General features: G+C 35.9%; 1 protein-coding gene across 6 annotated transcripts in view; it reads left to right on the top strand.

Annotated features, from left to right (window-relative positions):
• LOC139992904 (QRFP-like peptide receptor) overlaps positions 1-26,929 on the top strand; it is a 76,810-nt gene that overhangs the window by 16,371 nt on the left and 33,510 nt on the right. For all 6 annotated transcript variants that reach the window (XM_072014202.1, XM_072014201.1, XM_072014207.1 and 3 more), the window contains exons 2-3: positions 3,066-3,462; positions 4,279-4,409. In XM_072014202.1, the coding sequence (XP_071870303.1) occupies positions 3,333-3,462; positions 4,279-4,409 (261 nt within the window). In that variant the 5' untranslated portion in view covers positions 3,066-3,332. The remainder of the gene's footprint in view (positions 1-3,065; positions 3,463-4,278; positions 4,410-26,929) is intronic.

Here is a 26,929-nt window from a genome sequence, read left to right as displayed (position 1 = left end):
GTCGAAATAAAATTTCCACGGCGGAGACGAATTTCGATCGCCAATCGTATTTAATGAAGCTCGCGAACGAGGTCATGGCTGTGTAACGCGATGCATTTTACGTTTTGACGATTTTAACGGCTCCGTTTTAGCGAAAGTTCGAATCGCGCTTTAACATCGTGCTTAGAGATCTCGAAAACAAGTTCCCGAGCACCGTTGCGCCTGCTTCTTTCCTTTTAAACCGAATCGAGGCTGAGAAAACAGAGGCGGTTCTGTTCCATATTTTCACCACTTCCGTTCCCTTCTCTCTCGAATCTGTGACACAAGCTTGCACCGGATGCAGTCACGAGCAAATTTGCGAAATTACGGTGTGCGAAAGTTCGAAAATCGAGTCTGTTTTCATACATACAAATTATCTTCGTAATTCAGAATTTCAATAATAATGCGAAAATGTAGGATTTGACAAAATGGAAATTTTTAAATGGTCAATAAGTCAGTTCACTGCTGTTTTTCACGAAATTGTGTTTTACGATTATTCTTACAAGAAATTCATTGTATTAGGCTGCTGCAAAAGATTCTTTCGTTTTACAAGGAAACGATAGATGCACAACATTTTTTGTTTGATATTATTTTATTGAATTATGTATGATCCACTTTGTTCCAATAGAACCAATAGAACTTGAAAGAATATTAGGTTGCTCCAAAAGTTTCTTACTTATAAAACGAAAGAAACTTTTAGGACGACCTAATATTTTTTTCAAGTCACAAAAACAATTATAACAAAGAGTTAAATTATAATTTAATTAATTATGAAACTAAAGAGGTAATACTTATGAATAGCTTGCGGGTTTCAATAGATGGAAGAAGTCATCGTTGTGTATGTGCTACATTTTTATTTCTGTTGTGGTGACACAACGGCGGCCAAAATGGTCTACGGCACCGGCATACGATTGCCGGCAGAGTTCTTCCTATCGTCAAAGCATCGGGCCAATTCGGAATACGTGAACCGGCTAAAAGATCGAATGGAGAAAGTCAGGCCATACCCGGTTACGCGTCACTGCGAAAAGGAAAGAGTTAGAATCATCGCCGTACGTTTTCTTGCGCTATGACGCGATTGGAGGCCCGTTACAGCCGCCTTACGACGGTCCATTTAAGGTGATAAAAAGGAACGACAGGACATTTATAATTAGAATAAACAATCGCGACGTAACGGTTTCCGTAGAGCGTTTAAAATCTGTCTTTATTGTACTGGACAACCTAGAAAAAGATCCGCTGAAACTCGTAACGTACTGAGTCCGGTAGAACGAACAAGCACGCGCGACGAAAGTATGGCAAATAACAATAATCAACGCGCACAAGAAAACACCAGGGATAGATACGTTACGCGGTACGGGCGAAGAGTCCGTTTTCCCGATAGATATCAGGCAGGCTTCGGGTGAAAGTCGTAAATTGTCGGACACAGGATATACTAAGTACATTACTTGTATCTATTTATATTTATATTTTTTTTTTAAATGAAACCTCGACGTAAATATTATTTTTACAAATCGACCTAATTATAACGTTATCACTGGAAGGGGGGGTGATGTAGTGACACATGAGTCATAGGACGAGGCGAAGCGAGAGCGATTCATGTTGTTGTTGTACCTCGGTTCACGGATACTGCTTCGACACACGAAATTAAAGCTAGATTATCTCTAGCCAAAAACAATGTCGCCGTTGAGGGTAACCGTCGTTCCAGAACGAATTTGAATCTTCCTATTCCCCCCGACCAGTATAAATAAGAGGACACGATCGCGAGCGAGATCATTGTCGAGCGATTCCTGAGTTAATTTAGCGAGCGAGTTACGAGTAATACGAGTAAGCATTTGGTAGGCGATTAGTACGACACGAAAGCTTTAGCGAATCTTCGCTGAGTACCTACAAGCGATTTACTTCATCGGAGTAAAATCTCCTGTAAGGTCGTCTATCGAAGTTGTACTTTATTTTAAAGAATTGATTTAAAATATATTGGACGGTTGTAACAGCAAACAACCTGATTATTTCTGCGATTCAAAAAACACAACACCCACACGTCATCCGCCACACTGTTTATAAAAATATTTATAAAAATCCGCAATCTGCTTATAAGAATTTGTAGCGGCACATGAGAACAATTCAAATCATGTTGTTGTTTTGCCTCGGAGTATCAATATTATATATAAATTGTCAAAATTTTGATTTACGTCACTATGATTTTCATGTAGCGATTCTGTTGAATGTGTTCGACATCTTCTAATCTTGCGTTATATTTTGATTCTCGAAGAATATACGTGGACATTGCTTGCAAGTGGAATCTCACGGTGGAGAATAATGTAGGCAATTTACGTTGGAAATATATACACAATGGCCATTATGTGGACGAAATTGCAGCGCGGTTTGTGTGTTTAAAGAGACTCCTAATTGTGGTATTCGTATCTTCTAAACCGAGCTTTCAGAGCTTTCTGTTGAATCAGTTAAAGACCCTTTCACCCAACGAGTTATTTGTTTGTGCAGGTTGCTTTAACAGTTAGTTCCTAACTTTACCGCTTGTTACTCGATCGTCTTACTATTTTTATTTCTCGAAATCTAAAACGATCATGTACGTCAACGTTGAGTTATAAGATAACTTAGGATCGTATTATGCTACAATTTGATGTACAAAATTTTGCTGTCACCCAATATACAGTTTTTCCATTATCCTTTGATCGAGTATTATGCAGCCAACAATGAAACAACAGTCCTCTATGCAGAAGCTCGCTATACAGATTGAATATATAAAAAGATATTCATTCTTAGAGATTTCAATGATTTTTCGTACAACATATCGACAAAAGCTACTTGTTACTGTATTATAAAACTTGTCCTATTTCTTGTTACACCGTTTGTTGAACTTTTCTACAAGTTTTATATTTTAGTCATCGATAGTTCCACTCTTAAGAACCAAAGTTCCATATTATAATTCGATTAAACGAAAAAACACCGCGAATGAAATGTCACACGAACGTTGATTCTCGCCTGGAGCTTAATTCAATTCCAAGATTGATTCGATTGTTTTCTTCCTCCAGGGCAAAGATTATGGCAACGTATCAACGCGGCAGTGACTAAAACCACTAGCATGCGAAGCATGCGAAGAAAATCGAACGAAAGAAGATTTCTCGACACCGAAAGGGCGGATTCCAAAGGGATTTCGTTAGAAAGAGTACTATTGAAAATCGTCAGTACAACTGGGCAAAGCGCTTGAGAGCGTGCACGATGGAAAACGTGCTGATGAGCGGTGGACAAGTGAACGCAACCTTTCAAGTGTCGTTGTCAAGAAGAAGTTAATCGCAGTCATGTCGAACCAGACAAATACCACCGATTTTATCGATTATGATCTCAACGAGTCGTTCAGTCACTTCGATTGGGAGGAACTGGCACCCGTCCTCGTTGTCTATTCTCTCACGTTTTTCCTCGGATTAATCGGTGAGTGAGATGGCACTTTGTCTCGCGGAAAAACCGTCTCGTGGTCTTGTTTCTTTATCCTCTGTTAAGTCGGCTTCAGAAAATCGATTCTTCCCCTTTCTAATAGTCAAATACCATTTTCCGAAGTATCTCGCGAAGAAAGAAACAGGAAAATTGTGAAAAAGATAGCGATGTTAAATAAAATATCAAGAAAGGTGGAAGTAATAATAAAATGTTTCCAAAATGGATCTAGTGTTTTAGAGTTGCAAGTATTTGAAAGAGTTGTTGAAACATTCGCAACGTTATCATCATTAGTATGTAGATACCGGGTTGCGTGGTTTAGCTAGAAAAATTGTTGTTCAATGCGACGACACGATGATTAATTTTATCATCGACTTCCTATTTTGTCACTGCTGTCCACGTGACAGTTATTAGATAGAAACGTATGCCGTGTTATATCATTCAAAGAATTTATCTTAATACTTGTGCGTTGCAATTTTGTACAGTGATGTACAAATATATTTACATAAATTTTGCGTAAACGTGTAAAATTCGTAATTTCTTCCTGCAAAATGTCGCTTTCGCGGAAAAGTCGTGGAAAAAGAACAGCTAAAAATAGTAAATAGGTATTTTTTTAGCTGCGGTAACTCAAGTTTAAGGGATGAAATTCTGACTCAAAGAGCAGGTAAAAATAGTAGATACGTAATTGTATTAAACTGCGTTTAGTTTATTCGCCACTGTTTTTCGGTGGAAGCTGCTCGGCTTTGAGGTGACGTGTTAATTATCTACTTTTGATGAGAAAGTGCAGGAACGGTGCAATAAATGGTTTTATTTCAGGAAACGTCGTCATCATCGGTTCGACGCTGTGCCCGAGACTGAGACCTTTACCATCCACACCGACTAACGTCTTCCTGGGTGGCTTGGCAACGGCCGATCTCCTCCTCATACTCTTCTGCATTCCCGTAAAGGTGAGTCCCTTTATCGAATATTCAGTTGACAATTTTTATTGAACAGCTCACAAAACGGTGGAAGAGGATTTTTATAAAATTTAAAAACGTGTAATTTTATTTTATCAAGAATCCTAGCTCAACAAGTAGAGGATTGACAGCAGTTTGTATAGCAAATAGGATTTTGCTGGTAGCTGCGATCCGTCACACGTTACCAAGTAATGTTCAATTTTATCATCTCATGATTTTATCGTGTTGTTTTATCAACGATGATTTTGTTATATTTTGAAGAATTTAATTCTATAATAGAATCACAACGTGCAATGTAAACGCGTGATAATCGCTGACTGAACATTAAAACAGATATTCATCGAGGTTCTCCGAAACGTGGAATTGCGGTCGGTAGTTTATTAGTTCGTATTTGAAACGTGCATTAATTCATGGAATTATCAGGCTGTCGTTTCTGATGTTTATCATTTAACACACGCGTTACGCAAGTTTCCTTTATGATACATTGATCTCGATATACATATGCATCGTGCAAAGCGTTAGACTTGTCGTCGAGAAGCGCTAACTCTGAGCTTTATTTTATTTCCAAACAAATATTTATACATTGGATTTCGACACAGTTTCCCTGTGATCGCGTCAAATTGATTTTGTAACCGCGTCATCTCTTGTTGGGACTCGATATTTGAAGGAGTTTCTTCCGGAAAGATGCGAGTTACGAGTAAAAGAACAAAAGGCAAAGCCATAATGTTGTTGACGTCGCTGGCTTCCCAAAAACTTTCCTTACGAACCGTCCAATTTCTGCGAACTTTCGACGAATGAATTTTCCTTTGGAAAATGCATTTCTCCAGGACAAGGGTAACTAAGTTAAGTCGATTGAACTGTGAACATCTACATGCAAATTGGCGGTTGGCACGACGCAATGTAAACCGTTAGCACTCGATTATTTCGATCATGTAAAGCGTTGCGCTGTAAACCGTTTATGCTCGATTGTTTCAATTGTAACGTTTGATTTGTCGAAGCATCGCGAATTCCGTTGCAAACATTCCGATTCGGATTATCGAATAGCGAGTTTTCGACAATGCAGCTTTTGTCGAGTGTGAATATCAATTATTCTATCTCCTCTTCAAGGTTGATTGCGTCCGGAAACTGGGTCTGGAGAAAAAAATTACAGGAAACGGGAATAGAGAATACCTCTTTGACCATTGCGTTTCTATTTCTTTTATTTGTGACGTTATGATTGTTTGAACGGTACACGGGAATTTGCTGTTCTTTCATCGAAATTTCCGCTAATATTGGCTAATCTTCGTATCTTTAGAATTTTCGAGTAAACGCTTTTGAAATATCGACGGTAGCGGCAGATGGTAAAATTTCATATCGACAAGGTGGAAGAAATCGAGACACGTTGTCTGGTCGGGATGGTGCACGATCACGCTGTCAAGAAAGCGCCGTGACGTTCTGGCCTGAATGAAAATAAAATCGAATTGTGCCAAGTTCTAAAATTACGTATCCGAGAAACAGCCCAATGCCGAATACACGGCAAGGTGGTTCGCTCTTCTTTTACATCGTTCGGGTCAATTACGTTTTGTCTTAAGCGACTTTATTCATATCTTGCCAACATGTTCAATTGGATTGGATAGTTCATACGTTTAGGATTTAACCGACTTGAAACAAACTTGGTCAACTGTGACTAGTCGTACCTTTTCTACCGCTTTAGGGAATACATATTTTTTATTTTTCATGAAGTAAGTCGATAACGAAAGAAATTGTGATTTACAAGAGGAAATTATTAACAGACTACCGATGTGTATGCAGGTTCATATTTTTATAAACGCTAAAAAAATGGAAGATCTAAATGGAGATGTATTTCATTCCAGAAATTTTATAATGATTAGTGCATTCGAATATCTTATGTGTTTTGGAATATTACACGCGTATTTATATTTCAATTTTCCATAACTGGATAAACATCCGTAGTCTAATTATTAACTACTTTTTAAGATAGAAAATTCCTAATGGCTTTTCATAATTGCAATTTACGTAATCTCGGGAGCTACTTGATGTCTCGTCTCTTTTAGGTGAATTTTTAACTAACAGGGATCCAAGAATACCAACGTGGATTTAATTGGAACGATCGCTTACAAGGGGCATCGTTTGAAGAACTTCCCCTTTGTCAGTTAAATTTCAGCATCAAAAGTACGTAGATTAATCTGTCCCCGCCGCGAGATCTTGAAAGTAATTTTCCAAAGAAACATTTTGCCAGATCTCGTATTCGACCCTTGCTCGTTTTTCACGCACTCTGCTAATTTCCTTCCGCGAGGTAAAAATGATCCCTCGACGATACTTCTATTTGCTCGAGAAGGGAATAGAGCTGCCATGGGAAGAGTCGAAGGGATCACTAGGAAAAGCAGTAGCAGCTCTTTTTGAAAACCATCTTATTGCTTTATACGTGGCCATGGTTTAACGCGTTAACTACCGTGCAAATTTTATATATTTTGCTGTGGGAGCCACAGATTGAAATATACCACGCCACGGTTATTCTACGGATTTTTATGCAAATTCCCAATTTCGCGAAAACATTTAGAACAGTATGACCTAAGGAGAAATTTGTTTTTACGTATTAAATATTGTAAAGAGTACTGTACTTTGGATTTTTTATATGTTTTTACATATCGTGCGCTTTCTGTGCATTTTTCTATCTTTATATTTTTCATAATTGTATAAAAATCCACAGTCTAATTGTAACTATTTAATTTTTGAAAAATATTTTCTTCTGACAATGGTACTTAAATCGTTCACATTGTCGAACGTTTTTTAGTCCACGAAGTTTATGTTATTTTAATCATTCTAAAAAGTTTAATAACGTGGATCACCGATGATCACGATTGACTGTGGCAGTCAATGTGTTAATTCGGGTGAGTTAGCGAGTTGAATCGGTGACGTTTCGTTGACAGTGTCTTTCGTATGATTTATTTCTCTCCGTCGTTCGTTCCAAGGGGACGTGATTTAATCTATTATCGGCTCAATTCGAGCCTCTTAGTGTCAATGATACCATCTTGGAATACAGACGATAGATAGATATTCTTGCTGACTTTTCTTGTCTCCTTTGGCTAAAGAAAATTTGATCGAGTAGCACTGTTCCCTGTTTAGGGAGAATCCGTTCTTCTCTCATCTAGTTGTTTGAACATAATCGACTAATGCTCCAGACGAAGGTCTTAGTTTGTTCGAATATTTCTCAAACGTATTTTTTCAATAGAAAAATGACGCACTCTTCCTTAACAAAAATACCGATGATTCTTGAAAAAGATTAAAAAGATTGCCCGAAAAGATGTTTCCTCGAAACTATATAAACATTTTTAATATCATTAAGAGTAAAGCGCATATTTAGTACTATTTCATTATTATTTTTCTGTTCCATTATCATCATTTTATTTGTTACAGTTGAAACGATTGGAAAAGTTTAGTGAAATACTGATCTTTGGTAACATTTTGTTTTAATGTATTACAATGTCCGCTTTGAATTTAGTTGAATTGTTGAATTTAGTCGGAACGCGATCAAGCGTTGCTTAAACTTCGAATATTAAAATGTGCAACAAATAGGTTTTTAAAATACTAAATAGAACTACTCATTCGTTTTCTTACCTCCGGAGATCATAAACTCTTTTGCTTTTCTTATTTTATCATCAGTTTTGTTTGAGTAGAAAATTAGAATCTCTTTCGTTGATTTATGTGTTCGAAACGAAAGTAATGTTTGTTTGTTGTTGCTGCCCGTGAAATGTTCCACCTGATGGAAGACGAACCTTTGAAGATGTTAATAGCTGACTCCTTCAATCGTTGTTTATCGCTCGAAATGAAGTCGCGGTGTTCTCAGGACTTTATCAAGAAAATATATTAAGAAAGTGGGATGTAAACTGTCCCAAATGGGATTCCGGTATCTTAAAGTCAATTATTTGACATTTCCGTCAAAAACATTTCCTCTTGTTGCGCTACTTTCTAAATATCTCGTAAATCACATGTTCGTCCCTGTGTATATTAATAATTTATTCCGCGACGTGGACTTCGGTTTATGGTCATTTTGTATCATCATCAACTTCGTATTATTTTATAATTTATTATCACACGTGATTTGACGATTGCGCATGAATTTATTAAGTTTGCATAACGTTACTGCGTATCGCGTTTTTTCCCCACTAGTTTACGTTTAAGAAATGGATTGTTCATTACAATTCATACTTTTTTTTTTCTCTAAATTACAGTGATCGATCACGTCAATTGTAAGATTTTATGTTAATAATCTTACAGTTAAACGTCAGCTTCGCGATAACGACATATTCTCAATTTATTGCTCGTTTACGATCAGCGTACGTTATTAACTCCTTCTCTTAACATCGCTATGGAATAAAAACATCGGTTACGAATAAAAATTCCAAGGGTTTGCTTAATAATATTTCTATCGCTATCTTTGCTAAGTTCGAATAAGCTAAATTATTCGTAGCACTACTGATATCACTATGTTGGTTTCTCGGGAGCAACCGTGTTTGCACTTTGCAGTCTATTTCTTCAGGGAAAGCCTGAAACTAGTCTACCCCGAAGAAGTAGACTGTAATGTCTACGAAAAACGTTGGTGCAAAATGCAAGTGCAAAGTGCAAAGTGCAAAGTGTAAACACGGTTGCTCCAAAGAAACCACCGACGTCGTGGCATATCACTATCGTGAAAATTTAAAATATAATATTTTTTTATAGATTTCCGATTTACAAAACAGTCTGGAAGTTAATTCACCATGAGCAGACTACATTTTCCATGAATTTCACGGCTAATCTTTAACGGGTTAATCGAATCTAATTACCTTCACATTATCCTTGCATTTTTAAGTAAAAAAAAAGTCCCTTGCGGATAGGATTTTACGTCGAAGAAACTAAGCAGGTTACGGTGTGCTGGTTATTAATTCATCGCCCGAAGGTGCGTTTCTTGGTTACGCTGAACCATGGAAAGCAACGCGTTCGATCATTATTATCTATCGCGACATTGTTGGTCGAGTTCGTAGGTCGGTTTCATATTTTATATTAATCTCGTGTTACTGGCCGAGGAAGAAGAAGAAGGAACACAGTTGGTTGCGAAATAAAAGCAACGACGCGGCAGACGACTGATTTATTCGTTATTCGCGGTAAAAAGGGTATCCTTTTCCTCAGTTGGCTCCCATTTCCCTCGTGGAGAAGACATAATGTCCTGAACGTTAGCTGGCAACGAAGGCAAAAGGACATTCGTACGATAAAATGGCGATCTCTGTAGAAAAATATGCTCGTTCCAAGACAAAGCAGTTTCTAGCAGTTCAGCGAAGAGGATTTAACAAGAATCGATATTTATGTATGAATGGAAATGGTTTATATAATATTTTATTTAATATTTTATTTAGTTGTTAGACATTAGTTGTTTGAGATTGTTGGATCAACAGAAATGATTAATATTTTATTTAATTTAGCTTTCCATGAAAATTTTTATGACTGGGAATGGTTTGCAAGATTCTTCTTAGTCGTTGGGGATTCGTCAGAAGTAGTTAAATTTGGGACTGTCTGAAATGTTTCGTATCTGTAGAAACTTTGAATATTTCATCGTTATAGCGGTTCAACTTTTATAACAAGTTACAACTTTATTGCTCTAGTATTCGCTCTTCTCAGAATTCTTGATTCTGAAATTTACCACAGGAGTTTAGGCGTAAGCAATAAGAAGGCGATTTCTGTAGAAAAGTCGAGGAAATTTAAAGTCAAAGAGTTTTCGTCGAATCAGTTTTTGATCCAATAAAACTTCTCGCTATGGCTGTGAACGTTGCATCGCGTTTCGCTTAGCTGTTGGAAATTCGTCGGGAAATATTGGAATTTGGAATAATCTGAAATCATTAAATTCACAGAAATGTTAAATCTTTACAATGTTTTAACTTTAATAGCAAGATGAAACTCCGCTTTTATCTTCCTTAGAATCCACGATTCGGAAACTTGCGTGTGGTTAGGCGTAAGTTATACGCGCATGGGTTCGTTTGAAACGTAATTTTAGTCGATCCATGGAACTGGTTGTAACCCCGTTTCGAGCAACCACTTTTCATAGATATTATTACGCACGAGCGTAGTTCTGGCTCGGGCCAGAAAATTGACTGTAATTTCTGTCAATAGAATTGGATTGCTTTCGTGATACGGTAGTCTAGGCACGATAAAACGTCAAAGAATTCCTTCCTGAGAACATAAACGAACGAAACGCTACCAAACAAATTACAAATTCTTGGCGCAAGATAAATAATTCTGTTCTACTTGAACCAGTCCCTCAATGATGCTTGTTAGAATAAGCGCATCGATGCGTGATGCAGCTTTTCACCCGCTTGACACAATAGAGCTTATATATTACGTAGTTGGTGATATTATTCGGAATGTGGCTGTTCTCGAAATTAGCAGGAAAATACAACATGAATTCCAGCGAAAATAGGATTCCTCGCATTTCGATAGGGATATTTTGCCTCGTATGTCGCGTAGGTCACGTGTGTTCGATATTACGCGTCATCTAATTGAATAATATTCCCAGAAGTCAGACGCGTCTCTACCGCCCACGCATGACTGAGAATCGTATCATATTTATTCACGATACCTTTAAGAAGCATCTAATGTTTTATATGAGTTACATCCGATATCGTGCGTTATGAAGTTATTCACAGTGGATTATCCGGATTTATCTGAGTTTAGATATTTTTTAGAGCAAATTACATAGACATAGACCAATTAGAAATAACGTGACGAGAAACGAATGCGGGTTGAGTCGAGAACTGTTTTTTGGAGTCAAATCGATAAAGATACGAATTGGCATAAACAACGTGTACATGAATTTATGAAATTCAATGGTTGCACAAATATTTCTCCCTTGGAAATCGAAGTATCGATATTTTCATTCATCCGCAATGTAACCACGTATGAATATATCGAGGCGTTGGAAGTTGAATTCCAATCGGAACCCGATAATTTTTAATAGTACAATGTTATTTATATTTGTGTTATCCGAGTTACAGACTTTCAACCCAGCTTCGATGAGTTTGAGATTGTCCATGAGTTATCGTAAATGATACAAAAACATTTACAAGTGTAGTAGTATGCTTAAAGAAGGTAAAGCTGTCTCTAGGAAAGTATTCAGGAAACATGTAAAAATTGCCAATCGGTATAAAAAACAAGGTGAGAAATTTTAGTTATTTTTGCCTATAAAAAAAGCCATTTGTCATAATCGACCGATGTACTGAATTTCATCGACAGTGATAAACGATGTTATTAAAATTCTGCTCTAGACAAAACCGTCGTCAGCTGTTAGTGATGCCTGTTCATTTTTATCGTACACACTTTATCGACGTTTCGTCTAGTTTAATGATGACCTGAATGTACTAGGAGCAACAGGTACGTGTGCCAGCGATGTCAGTCAATCTGCTAGGCAGTACGTTTTAATCTGATAATCTATTATAAAATAATGGTCTTCCGTTTGCACATTGTTTCGTACTTTTATTTTTAGAAACCTTTAAATACTCATTTAGAATATTTATTAATGATTAATATTTACAATACATCTGTCAATATGTCTGTGCGTGAAGACATCATTAATAATGATATTAATGCAAAAAAAAAAAAAAGATAAACGATTGTAAATGTCAGCGATAAATGCGAAAGCAAAATATTTCTAGTTAAATGCTCGTCACCATAATACAAAACAATAAAGTAAATGAAAAATATAGACTATAACGAAGTAGATATAACACAGAGAACTTATTTACATAGTAAAATAATTTTGCAAATACAGTAGCATTCCATAGCCAAATAACTTTGTAAATACAATTTAGAAATTAAATTCCTTCCATATATTCATGAATGAAACCACGCGTGGCTGTTTATCGAATGAATGTCTGACCATACACGGACCTTTACTACTTACATGCTTCGCATCCTACGCATATTATCGATTTCCAATTTTGTCGTTTGGTCTTTGTACCAGGCTCTGCATCTTCCTTTATCTCATTTCAAGAACTACGCGTGCATTCTTCACGTGAAATCGTTCGTGCCTTTTTCTTTGGATGATTTCGAAAGGGAAGTCGAATCTCATGTTTCTCAGCCGTAATTTTCCTGCACAAACTTGGAATACTTGTCCTTTTTTATTATTACCGGGTATTAAAAGTTTGCGGAATTTCGTGTTGACGGAAGAAAAGCTCGTACATTAGGAAAGATTTTCTTTCACTCACCGAGTTCCCAAGTAGAATGAGACTGCCGGGGAAAGTTATTCGTGTTCGTATCAAGTTCCAAGGATATTATTGGCCAGTTCCAAATCGAACAAAGATACGTTCGTTCTGCCTTCTGTCATTGATCGGTCGAAAATGCACTTCCTGTATTCGGTGATTTTCCTCGAAGATTATTCAAAATTCAATGACCGACCAAAAAAAAAGCTAAAAATTTTTACTTGCTTATACTAGTAACGTTTGTATCAGAAATTCTTTGGCAGGTTAGTAATAATCATTTTCAAAAATGATAATTTTTCATCATCTATTCTTCGAATGAGTCTAAGCTCAGCTCACACATTTTAACATTTAACGCGAACTATACTTTGGGAATCTATGGCCTAGTGTCCATTCTATTTTACTTTTGCAAGCAACAATTATTCGTTGCTCTTTCATTTCAGTTTGATATCTCGAGTGATTATAGGATTTTTCTATTCGAAATTATCTTGATACATCGTAGGGAAAGAGAGCATAGCACTTCGTTTCTTTGTTAGGTAATTTGCTTTCTATAGTTTCAATTTGTTCATTTCTCATTGATTTTCAATTAGTATTGGTAAGGTATAGAAATTCAATAATTTGGGTTAAGTTATCTCATGTCAAACTATTTAAATATGTTTCGTGCTCCTTATTACGTCAAACGTAGACCGAGAAACGAAATTAAAAGTACCCAGCTCCTTTTCTTATTCAGTAGCGATTCAAAAATTTATTCAGCAGTATAATCCCATAAGAGTAAATTTTTAACACGTTCAAGCGGAATTATCGAAAATATTTTTCCTCGTGCAACCGCGTCGTCGATAGGAAATTTTCAAGTTTACGGGAATTGTTCGCGCCGGTTACATGGATAGTATAAAACAGTTTTGTTCGATGAAATGTTTTTGATACTTTCTCTGACGATCGAACCCGGTGGTGTTTCAAAGGTTTTCGAACACGATCGTGTACATTGTCGATGAAATGTGAAAATCGCTTTCCCTGGTTGGATTAAAAAGCTAAATGTTGCTCGCGGAACAGAGTTTTCGGTGTCCTCTTGGCAGACGGTGTTGGCATCGTGACAAGCGTTTGAAAATCACGACTCTGCGGAAGTTTTTTGTTCCTCTGTGAAAAATCGCTTGCTACGTTTCGTCAAAAATAAAATCGTTATTTTTGTGGATCGACTTTCCGTTGATACAAACAGCTAAAATGTTCCGCCGCGAGTATTTTTCCGTTCGAAACGAAATGTCTATAGCGAACTATTCTGTAAAAAAAGAAACAGCATGGTTTCTCTTTCATCGATAAACTCGTCATGCCAAGTGTATTTTTGTTTTACTTTTTCCTTGGACACCATGCTCCCCTGTGTTGCTCCCAGGCAAATAAGAAACAATCGGAATCATCTGAAAGTATAAATTCGATGCTACGAAACAATCGCGAGAGAACGATATCTAGCGCGCGTTCTTCCTTTTACGAATCTTCGTTGTCTGAAAAAGAAACGATAAAACGAGCCGGTCGGTAGTTAGGGAAAAGGAGTGACGTTAAAGGTGACGTGAAACGAGGCAATCGTTGTATTGACAGTAGGCAAAAAGGCAATAGACTCGAGACGATCGATACCGCAGGAAGTAGCAAATGTAGTCGGAAATTTAACGTTTATTTTCGTTGATGCTTTTAACAGCCTACAGATACAATACGATCGTATATTCTTTACAATTCACGCAAGTATATATTTTAAATTGGCGACATTTCTTTTAATGTTTCTTTCGAAGGTTAATATAAATTTAATAGCCCCATGGGGATATATTTCTTTTAAAAAGAAATCACACTTCTTCGACGGAAAAACTTTAATATATCTGTCGGTGGTTTTAGAGTACTTTCAATTGCCTGTTGGAACCTCAGACCTTTGAGAATTCCCTGATAAAAGATATAAGGAAGTCTGATGGAAACTTCGTTTGCTCTGCAAAAGTGTATGAAGTAGCATTAACCCTGTGAGTTCTCACGAAAATAACCAAACGTGGTCGTTTTTCCTTGCCTTTATCCTCTTTTAGATCTTTCCTGCGATTCTACAGATAATTAATTAAATATTTCCTTTTCGTTTGGTTCTAGTATTACGAATGTTTATGCATTTATGGAAAGTTTACAAGTTAAAACTTAACTGGAAGTTAATATTCGTCGATTATGAAATTATCACGCTAATAAATCAAATCCAAAATCTTCTTTTCGTGATTAATTATAACTAGTAAATAATTGAAAGTTAGTATTCATCAATTATTAAATCACTTATATTGATGAATCAAATCGAAGATCATCAAAATTTTATTCGGGTAATTACCTCCAATTGATAAATACAATTATTAAAATAATTGTATTTTAACATTTATCAATTGCGTTAAATTATGTTCGTAATCAGGTTCAAAATCTTCTTTGACCGACTTTCTTGGTCATATTCCTTTTCTCGATCGTTACACATATCTTGAAACGAATGTTTCTCACGAAAGACAGTCGCCTTTGCAAAGGATGCTTCTCATTTGCTTCCTGTCTCTGTATTCATTTGCTATTCACTGATCGTCACTCGCAAATACGTGGCAATTTATCGTATGTATCATCGTTCCGCGCGAAATCGATGCTAGAAGGCAAGTCACCCCGAACTTGTCGTTTTGTGGATTCGTTGTTCGCAACAGAGAAACGACACGGATGTTCGTCCTACTTTCTACTCGATCATTATGGCAATTCGCGACGAGAACTCCCTTTGGTTTGTCCTCTTTAACTTGTTCTCTCTCTCTCTCTCTCTCATTCTCTTTCGCGAAGAAGTCGCAACTTTCAGTACCTTTGAAAAATTAACTTCTTTGTTGTCTCAAAATATCTCATTTATAAAGACTTTATGCGCTTTCTAGATATAGAAGAATGTAGGAGAAACACAGGAGGCGCAACCTTTAAATTCATTATTTCCTAATGTAATATAAAACTTTTTGAAAGTTTCAATTTATGTGCCGCGAGATGATGAAAATGTAATTTTAAAAATTCATTTCAGTTTTCACGTTTTTCAAGTGGAAAGGGAATGTACGATCCATTTTTCATAAATATTCGACATTAAACGTTATATTTAACGTTAACATAAAATTACATTTTATATAATATAACCTTTATTTTAATTTCTCTAGTAAAAATTTCATATTTTATATAATTATAGGATTTCACTCTACAAAATCATAACTCTTCCGTGCTTCCAAATGGAGCAAGCGGTTCCTATTTAAATATCATTGTAAGATTTATTAAAAGGTCAAAGGGGAAGTATCTTCGTGAATTATATTGAATAGATATTTCACGAATAGAGGATTGATTTTCGACGAAAGTAATTAAACCATAGAGGGAATTGCGGACACATTTTGTTTGAACTACATCGTGTTATACTACTTGCGCGATGCACGTATACGCTGGAAATTTCCAAGCATCGTGCAGTACATGCCAGGAGTGTTCTTGGCAAATCGCTTTGAGGATTCATTAAGGAGAAACCTTGTCGTATTCACCCGATTATTCTCTTGTTTCTCCAGGTGTTTTTCCGAGTAGTCGAGCTTGCGTATGGATGTGACATATCGCGATCAGTTTATGGTTTAATCTCGCCAGTTCTTAACATACTTTGGCTCGTACATCCTGAGTTTTAATGTACTTTTAAATCTTGCTTCGAAAATTTCGAATTTTATAATCTCAAACTTCACGTATTTTAATGCTTCACGCCACCGTTTAACTCTTTTTCGGACTTATTTTTATTCGAATTTACCAACGTGATACCTAATTTGGAAGTTGAATAGATCAATTTTATTTCTTAAGAAATTCTCAAGTTTAATACTAGGACATACGATTAATGGTCAATTTATTTTCAATATATAATTAGCGTTTATCTCGTCCATAATTATGAAAGTTAACAATTCCTGTATTAGATGCGATAAAAAATGGAAAAATCTTTCCCTCTTCGAGAAGCAAAACTCTCGACGCGAAAGAGTTTCAATGTGAAAACTTTAGAGTCGTCGATCGATGGTAACAGAAATTTCCAGAGTGAAAAGGAGGTCAACGCTGGAAATTTCTATAAATTTAAATATACAACGATTTATAATACTTAAACGAACATTATAAACTACCTAACCTTGCGTTATAATCTCTTCGCGATCTTTTAACAAATCAGCTAATACTAATAAATACTTTATAATTCGACGCGTACAGTCTAAGACTCATAAAAAGGAAAAATGAAATTATTCCGAAAGAACTCTGAATTAAAATCATTTCTATGTTTCTATCCGACTATCCGTATTAATGTTGTGAACAAATGTTTCCCATTAGAAGTTTCCCCTGGGAAATCTGTTGGTTAATTACTATTTCGTCCTTGCAAGCTTATTAGTATCGCGCTGGTAATACAATATCTTGCATTAGGATTCATTAATTTCTCACGTTAATTAACCTGTGTGTTTAGAATCGATTATCTGTTAAAGAGTCAAGTAAATATTAGTCACGGTAGATGCATCGAATTCTAACTCCGTTAATCTTGGTATGTATTAAAGCTTGTGGTTTAATGCATCGGTTATAGCTATGTATAATATGTACTTAGATAGAACCTGTGCCTTGTTTATGTTCTACGAGCGCAGGTAACAACGCGGAATTTACCTCGTAGATTGCTCTTTAAACGCGAAAATATCCTCGTGATCGTAACTGAATAAATTTTTTCTCATACGTTGGAACGTGAAAAGATCACTCGCCCGTAGAAAAATTGAAAACAAGAGACGGTTCAAGCTCGAATCGTTTCTACCGTTTGAGTTTTGCTCCTTAGAGAATCGAATGTCGCCTCGAAACTTTCACCTTGGTCGTTATATCGCGGTGCTTCGAACAAAGGAGATTTGACACAGAAATCGAACTTCGAAATTTTCCAGTTTATAACATTGGGCCGATCAACTGTATATTTTAATAGACGAACGAAATTTTAGTACCTGTTTTTCTTTGGATTTAGAAGTGGTCAATAGAATTTGGAGAACGATAGAACTTGAATTATCAGAAATCGATTATTGGAAGATCGATTGAATAGAAACTTTAAGAATGGTAATGGAATAGAAGTTGATAGATATTTTTATTTAAAATTTTTTATAATCTCTACATTTGTTTTAAAGGGAAGAAACGTAGTCCATGTAATAAAAGTTGTGAAATTGTTAGATCGAACTGGATTATCAAATGCAATTTTAACGAACATCTGTCACGTTTACGAACTCCATCGGAAGCAACGAAAATGTTAGTGTTTTACTCTTGTCGTACAACCAACGCACTGTATGCGTTGATACGTGGATTCAAATCAAACTGTGCTATATGTAGATTTAGATCAAACTATGCGATATATGCATTGAGATCAAACTATGCAATACATATGTAAATTCAAATTAAATTGCGAGCTGTGGATGCGTGCACACGTTCGATACTATCTAACTGAATATTTTCTTTCTCTCGTACAAAGCTTATAGGTAGTACACAGAGGAGGGCAAAAGAAAGTTTATGAAATAAGAAGAAATACCACGATTTTATAAAATGGATTCACATTTAAATAAGAGAAACAAATAAATATAATTTATACCGCAGGAAACTATTACCAAGATGGTAAAAGGTAGAAAATAAAATTCATACCACTGCCTATGCTTCATAATTCGTTGCCACGTGAAATATTTCGGTGGAGAGAGAAAAATATCGAGAAAGTGTTTTCTCTGGTCGTCGTGTTTTTACTTTCACGCGAATGGTGCTGCCGAGTCACGAGATGCAACGTTACGAATTATTGGACAATTGTTCTGCTACGAAGACGCAGATACATTCCACTCTACACGCATGCGTATGCTACAGTTTGTTAGCGCGGTATTGTTATACAACACTCTGTACATGACATATATGTGCCTGCGGGTTGCACGTATTACCATGCTGCCTTTATCAAACTGAAATGTACTTGTTTTAGACTGCGATATTTTTGGGGATGCCAAAGGAATTTCAAATAATTGTTTAGCCGCTCACGAAAGTATTCGAATACTCGTAGAAAACTTTTATCGATATGTTTTATCGTATACTGTACGAAACGTTTGGAAATTGGGACGCACGCAAGCAACATATATACAGTGAAAGTCAAAAGTGAATATACGTCTTGAAGGCACGAAATTGATTCAGAAGTATATATGTTAAGCGTTCGTGTATTGAAAGGTCGTAATTCGTGGAAGAAAAATTGCGATTGTAAAATCTTGAACAGAGATGCTATATTAAGGACATTATGCAGCTTTTACGCGACACTAAGAAAAAAGTGGATTTTCGACATAAAGAAAATCGTTTCTCGATTTTATCGGTATTTCTGTCGAGTGCTTCTATATAAGTATTTGATTCTTCACTTGTTAGTGGCAGAAGCTTTACGGCGAGAATAGTATGCAGTCTTTTACGGGATATTCTTTCCACTTTCGCGAGGGGAAGCGAAAGTAAGACATTACGTTGGTGCAACAAAAGGGTAGTTCGATATGAGCCAGATGATTCTGATATATGGGTGCTTTCACGGGGTTGAAAAGCGAGACGTTGCAATCTTCAGCCTTGACAAAGCTTCGGGAAATTCAAACGACCCACCAAACTTTGTATACGAAGATAAGCACAAATATGATAAGTACATTTTTGTTGACTCGCTGATTTGAAGATCGAGATTGACTCACTTTATGACTAATTAGGAGAATTTTTATATGATTAAAAATTAGAATTCAATCGAAATATGTATCGTTAAAAATTGAGATAACTCTATTTTAAAAATAGCTGATAAGTCGGCCAAGTTTCATTGGAAGGGAACAATTTTTAATTCAAGCAGTATTTTAGTATCTTCGATGCTGTAATATCACGATGAAAAATTTATGAAAATTTTCAAGAGCGATGAAAAAACACGCGTTTAACTTCAAAACTAAATTTTAATACAGACAATTTTGATAATATGCAAAATATGATTTGTTACGTTCTTCTTCGACGATCTTCACGTGAGAAGCGTCGTCATAAACGAAATAGATTATCTGTCCTGTCAGTGGTGCAATATTTATGGTATTTTTATTCATCTTTATAGGGGACGATTTTAAGAGAAACAGCAGAGAATTTAGTCGTTTGTTGTCAGAGAATCCTCAAGGTTTTCAAGACTCGGATACCTTATACGATTCGATAGCAGTTTTGGATTCTAGAATCAGGTTATAAAGTTTGATTGCAAATGGTTACCCTCCAGAGGATTCCCCGGGGATCTTTAAACTCGGTGACAGTCGTTGAGCCCAATAAAATGATAACAGTGGCGGATATTATACGAGATAGTAGACATCGCGAAGGGCGTCGACGAAATAATATTGAAACGAGAAAATGTAAATTTAGTGACAGGAAAATATACTTTTCTCTGTCGAGTATTAAATGTTAGATTCTTGGGAAATTTAATGATTATTAATTTTAATAAAATCCGTCTCGTTCGAACACATCTGACAGATCAGCGATTATTATAAAATAATTTATAAAATTACTCATTTTCTCTCTTTTTTGACCTTTTGTTATTAAATACTCTTTTCCCAAACTGAATGTTACGAAGTTCCAATTGCTCCAAAATTTTGGAATCCAATTTTTCAACAACTTGGAAAACATTGGCCGTGACACGTTACATCACGTCGTTCTTATATTTTTAGTAGCGGTCTAAGTTTCTTAGAGCATTCTATGGGGTGAAACCCATGGGATATCTGGTGAAAAGACTGCGGATGCTTCGATGAGAGTCCATTCGTATTCCGTCGAAAGGAAAATGGAGAATACGACGACCCGTGACCCTCTGGAGAGAGTGAGTGTTCGATATTGCTGTTTTTTTGCCAAGAATAGATCGCTAGGAGGCAGCAGGAAGCGAAATTACACGGTGATCGTTCGCTGGAATTGGATTTTGCTAATCTTATTGCGCTGTCTTTGCAAATTTCAAACACCAGACAATTCACGTGGAAGTTCCCTTAACGACGAGTTTTTTTCCGAACTATATTTTTCGAACTTTCTACCAAATTTTCCAAAATTCCCAACTTTTTCATTAAATTCGCGATTTTTCATTAATTTTCCAAATTTTCCATTAATTTCTCGAAGCTACTGATTTTTGTACACCTCTGTTTCTTGACAGCAACATTAAAATTATTTTTGCTAGAAATTCTTAAACTGGATACAAAATAAAAGCACGCGTCGTAAACACAGCAGATTAAGGAAACTCTATATTCATAAAGAAAATTACGAAACTGGAAGCGTAGGTCGATAGGTTATGCGCAGCGGGGCAAAAATTCACGAATGCTTTTCATGGGACATACTGCAACCTTTCGTGGGTGCATTCCATCAGAAAGTTTCGAAACGTGAAACGGTCGATATCAAAAGGGTAACCGGAGTACCAAGAATAGAGACACCAGAAATTCTCGAGGGCGCCGATGAGATATTCTATCCTCGTTTGCACTCCAGCTTGCAACTAATCGATTCCAGAAAGTGGTTTGGCATGGTGCAAGAATATTTTGTTAGACCAACATAGCCAGGCCGTAGACATACACGCTACTAAAATACACTGTCGACCAAAAACATTAAGAGATTTGGTAATATTTCATACAAGTTGAATGCGTTCCAGCCTTCTTATTTTCTAGTTATTTTATGATAAATCTCTCGTTTTATCATAATAATATGAAATACTGAAAACGTGAAAATTATTAGAGCTTTTTAACGAAGACAAGTAGATGTTCTAATATTTGTATCTGACAGTGTATAGAGTTATTTTAAAGATACTTAATCTTTTCTTTCTTTTTAGAACAGCTCTCGAGATGACGATCGTGTGACGTGGAAAAAAGGGTTTCGTTAAAAGAGGATGGGCAAAAATAACGTACATGCTCAGCTCTTTGTCCGAGGATCGAGGAAATGAGCATGTACAGAACAAGGAACTACAGTTTCGTGGAATTTTTATTAAATCCCGAGAATCTCGATGCTCGAGTCTTTTTCCGTGTGGCATTTTAAAATTAGAAGAGACGAATATCTCTGTTACATCAGAGATTTATTCTTATCACGGTGATTTCTATTTTACAGGAAATCTTAACATCGAATTAGCCGCGCGACGAATGGTTATCGCGCGAGAATTTGTCTTCGGAATGTTATTGTAACATATATATATATATGTTGAATACAATTCGTATCTCTACTAAACCGACAAACAACTGATCGTTCGGGTATCGCTTTAATTTGTCGCTTTCTATAAGACGAACGTTTTTTCAGTCTTGCATTGCAAATTTTGTTACAAATGCTTGACAAATAACTCTATGAAAGGTCGTACAAATGTAAAAAGTTGCCAACATGACGATTTATGATTAAAAATTTGATATATCCATTCAGAGGCATTTTGGTTTTCTTCAATGATTGTTTGATTACAAGCGTGAAATTTGTACGAAAAAGGAAATTCGTCACTCCAATCTCCAATCTGTTGTTTGTTTGACAAATAGAAGCATAAAAGTTCGTAAAAATATTCGGCCGCAGCACGATGCTTCATGGTTAAAAATTTGATTTACAGCGATTTAACAGAGCCATTTTTCTTTCCTCCAAAGATTGCATTTTGAAATTTATCGCAAATTTTAGTTAAACGTCTCGTGGCGACTGTAAATTTGATACATCCATTTAACAGAGTCATTCTTCTTTTCTCATAGAGATTACACTTCGAAATTTGTCGTAACTTTTAGTTAAACGTTTCACGGTGACCGTAAGCGTAATAGTGAAATACGCGCATCAATGAGAACAAATATCGTTTACGTCGTAAAAAGCATCGGGATTCTTTCGTCGACGTACGACGATGTCTAATAACATGTCGTCTTGGGTTTTCGTAAATCAGATTTCATCATTCCCTTGAGAACATACGATGACAGACGTGATTGTGAAACAAATATTAAATTCCATGGTTCTTTTCATGTAGCCGTTCGAAAAGAAATATGAAAAGTTATTCTTTCTGATTTCCAATACTTTCTTATTTTGTTTTCAATTTAATTTCGAGTTGTTTCCGATGATATTTCTTATTTTCACTTGCAATTGTAATTTTTTCCTTTCACATTTCTTCCATCTGATATAAATGAAGTTAGAAGAGGGAAGTTGTCGTAGAGTTATCGACCGTACACGAGTTCGAAAATATCGAAAGGAGCACGTAAACCTGTCAATTGTGCGATCAAATTTATTTGAAAAGAAGTTGGTCTATAAATTTTTGCATGCGCATATACACATATACGTCCTTATTTTCTCTGAAAATATTACTAGTTTAAGCTTATTCTTGTAAGCTATGGCGAATGGAGGCACGTGCACAAGTGCATCCGTGATATGCATAGTATTGAGATTTAGACAAGTTGCTCTTGAAGTTTCTTTAGTCAAAGTATCGTGCAAATTGTTCCTTTATAATCGGTTTATCTGTTGCCTGTACGTGTGAAATGTGTTCTAATTTATGAGGATCAGTGTCTCGTATGAAAGAAGGCACACGCGGGGAAACCTTTAGAAAAAGAAACTTAAAAGAAAGTGTTGATTTTTAACTAATAGTATGAGTGAAATGTTTTTTAATGAAACGACCTGAAATGAAATTTAAAACATTTTATTAATGCAAAACAGATATTTGAGTCGTAACGTAGTAGCGAATAAATAGAAAAATGTTTATTCGTATATTCAACTAATTATATCATATATATTTTATTTCCATTTTTCCTTTATAACGTAGAAATTTAAAAGTATATTTCTTCTACTCTGAAGCGTTATAAATAGAAACTGGCTTCCAAATTTTTATTTCAAGTAATATAATATAATGTTTATTTTACACGTGTTAAAATGTTCATTTGCAACAAGATATGAAATAGTTTCGAAGTTGATTCGTATAAATCGTAGAACAATTGAATCGTTGTTCTCGACGATTCTTGAATAATATATCGCGCAAGTAGCATCGTATGTATGTTGATGGAAAGCGTCAAGTGCAGAGAGCGTCAGTTTTCAGAAGAATTTTTTACTCTTCTGATCGACGTGTGGTCACTGCGTCGTCTGTTATCTCGTTCGATATAAATGTCAGCTGAGAAGCATTATCGAACATCTGATTTATGACAGAGCTTAGCCACTGCCGATCGGTCTTCTGGCATCCGTGATTTTTCATATGTAACGTTATCACGATGAGAGTTTCACGATGTATAGCAGCAACGATGATACACAGTATAGAGAGACACTAAATTAAAGCATCGAGTAGCAGCATTGATTAATACAGTCACATCTAGAGTTATCGGTACACAGTATTTTATTACTCGCAACGAAAGATAAACCAAGACTCTAAACAGTATTTTATAATTGAAATTTTTATGAAATTTTTAACGATTTAATTAATATTTAGATTTATTCATTAATTTATTAGTTATCTTGCTTGCATGTAGCACGCTATTGAATCACCGCGAGTAAAAGTTTCCAATTGCTACTTAAATTGAGGAATTTGAAAGTTAGCTTCAAAGAGAAGAGTCACAACTGATCCCAACTTCGTTATGAACATTATTAGTAGTTAGAAATTTACAAGAAACAAGTTAAAAGCGATGGACTATATGCAGACTTCTGTTACATAAACAGCTTAACCATTAAAGCGTATTATATGTTGTATATTCATATATCCAACTTTGCGCATTAACCGAGGTTTGCTTACGATCCATTCGTTCTGACGCTATTATAAACTTCGCCATATCTTCTTCAATAGATTACAAATACTACGACGAGTATTCCGAACGTAGAAACACAGTTAAATTATCACAGGTGCGGATTTATTCATGTGTGTTTGGTTCGTATTTTTCGATGGTAGTCTGCCGGGATTAAAATTGTTTTCTCTCGGTTGATAGTTATCCCGTGGACAGAGTGTAATTTGCTGTCCCTTTATTTACCCACTGAACATGATCGCTTTACTGTTTCTGCTGAAACGCTTACCTTTACCGAATGTGATTTCTATGGAAACTAATTAACGCAGAAATTTGCAACGAACCGTTTGCCTTCTTTCACGCGGCGATACGTACGCCACGCGTGTTTGATGTATACCGATTTTACATTGTGTTCGTTGTAAACTCGTCGTGCAAACGCTTTCCATCGTAAACAATATAACATCGGTGTATGCACATACCAGCGATATAGGTACTGGCGTATGAAAGGGACCTTATTACAAACACAAATTTGCTTTTTGAGCGACGATCGTGAGCGAATTACAATTAGCCAGAGATTTGACAGAATTTAATAGAATTTCCAAAGGAGCGAATAGTTTCGTCAAATACAAAATTCCATTTAAGGCTGGATGCACACGAGCGACATTTTACCGCCCGAACCCGCTGCTACCATATGTCTTTCTTTGTTTTCCTCTTAAGAACAACAAAGATAGACATATGGCCGCAGCGGGTTCGCGCGGTAAAACATCGCTCGTGTGCATTCAGCCTTAGAGTGCCAAACATTGTTGGGAAATTACGTCGTTATGAACTACATTAAGATATTTTAAGAACGTTTGAAGGGTTTTCTTAGTGTAACCACAGACGAGTTAGTCGATAGCGTAAGGGTATCCTCAGACTATCAATATATATCGTCGATATATCAAGGTTCTCAACTAAAAGGATCAATAGGTATTGTCGATGCGATGTTATCAATATTTATTGACAAACTATATTTTCGCTGAGAACCTTGTAATATTGGTAATATATTGATTGTCCGAGGGTAGCTTAACGATGTTCTCCGTGAAAGTAAAGCTTGATTGAATCGGTCACAAGCGGTGTAAATGGGAACGCAGCGGCTTCTCGAATTTATCGTCGCGAAAACTGTTTTCCCTTATCCGATCCCTGTGTACAAAGTTTAACGATACAAAAAACGTACCTTTCTAGGACCAAATCCGTTTTAGGCTCCATATTATAGAGATATATTTCTTTTTATCAATTATCGATAATGGAATCGTAGTTTCTCTGATGTTTCTGCGAGGAAGACGTGGTATACATACTGTGGACAAAACTTGGACCATAACTGGAAGAACAAATATTCATGATGTAATTCGGCATTTATGTTAACAAATACCGTGTAAATTTCGTAATTTTTTCTGTAATTTCGCACCAAGAGTTTTACGAATTAAGTGTTCTGTAATTTTGCAATTCCTACTGAAAATTCGTTGATATACTGAATGAATTCAGAGATATTTTGTGCTGAGAGTAGATATTATTTTATACTATATACCTGTTCTATATATAATGGTGTAAAGCATAAGCATTTTGATATCAAGATAAATATACAGAGTGCTTTTCACATTCGATAATATCTACGCAAACTTTTGCGACTGACTGTATATTTATCGTGTATTTAGTTAATAATTTGTTTGTTACGGTACAATCTAGCGTATACGTAACATCGAGCGTGGCAGGATTAATTACGCATTTTCATGTTATTATCTCTTGTTTGTTATCGTCGTCAAATGGATAATGGATAAAGGGGAAATGTAATATAACAAGTGAAAGAACATATATTGCCTTCAACATGTTTTTCTCGAAAAATCGAAACTGATTTTTTAAATCCTTGCAATTTTCATCTCTAATTTATCCTATTCATCTTTGTAACGATTATAACGCGACAGAAGCGGTATATTTTAATATTTTGATTTCCGAATAAATACGCGAGTTGATGTGACAGAATTCATAATGACGAATTGTAAAATGACAGCGTATAAACGACACTTGCCATGATAAATTTCGGTGACGAAGTCGATAAAGATGATGTGTTTATCACACTTGAATTAACAATTGGCGTTCGTTTATCTTCCTTCGAACAGGTATATATTTTACTATACGTATTTCGCTGGAAATGGAATAGATACATATAAATTGTAGAACGAAACTTCAAGCTTCTTAACTTGTTGACTCACTTGGTAGTCACCGGTGATTCGGGTCACGATTTTCATTAGTACGAAAAATTTTTCGTGCGATTGATGTAGATGACATTGTCAGAAAGAAGTGCGCAAATACAACACAATATCTTTTTCCAAAAATTATTTATTAATTTCAATTTATCGTTGTCAGAACAAAATACATAAACCTGGCGTGGCAGGAAATTACATCGACGTTGTTTCGTTCCGCTATTTCATGAAATTGCAGCAGCTTCTAGTGTTTGCTACTTTTCTGCGAGTTGTCAATATTTTGCGTTAACATCGTAGGAATACGTTCCATCAATTGAATTCTCACAAGAGGTTCCGTAAAATTTTCTTTA

Source organism: Bombus fervidus, chromosome 12, assembly GCF_041682495.2.
Source record: "Bombus fervidus isolate BK054 chromosome 12, iyBomFerv1, whole genome shotgun sequence".
NCBI classification, from domain to species: Eukaryota; Metazoa; Arthropoda; class Insecta; order Hymenoptera; family Apidae; genus Bombus; species Bombus fervidus.
Note: the sequence above shows the minus strand (reverse complement) of the source record. Positions and strands in the feature narration are given on the sequence as shown.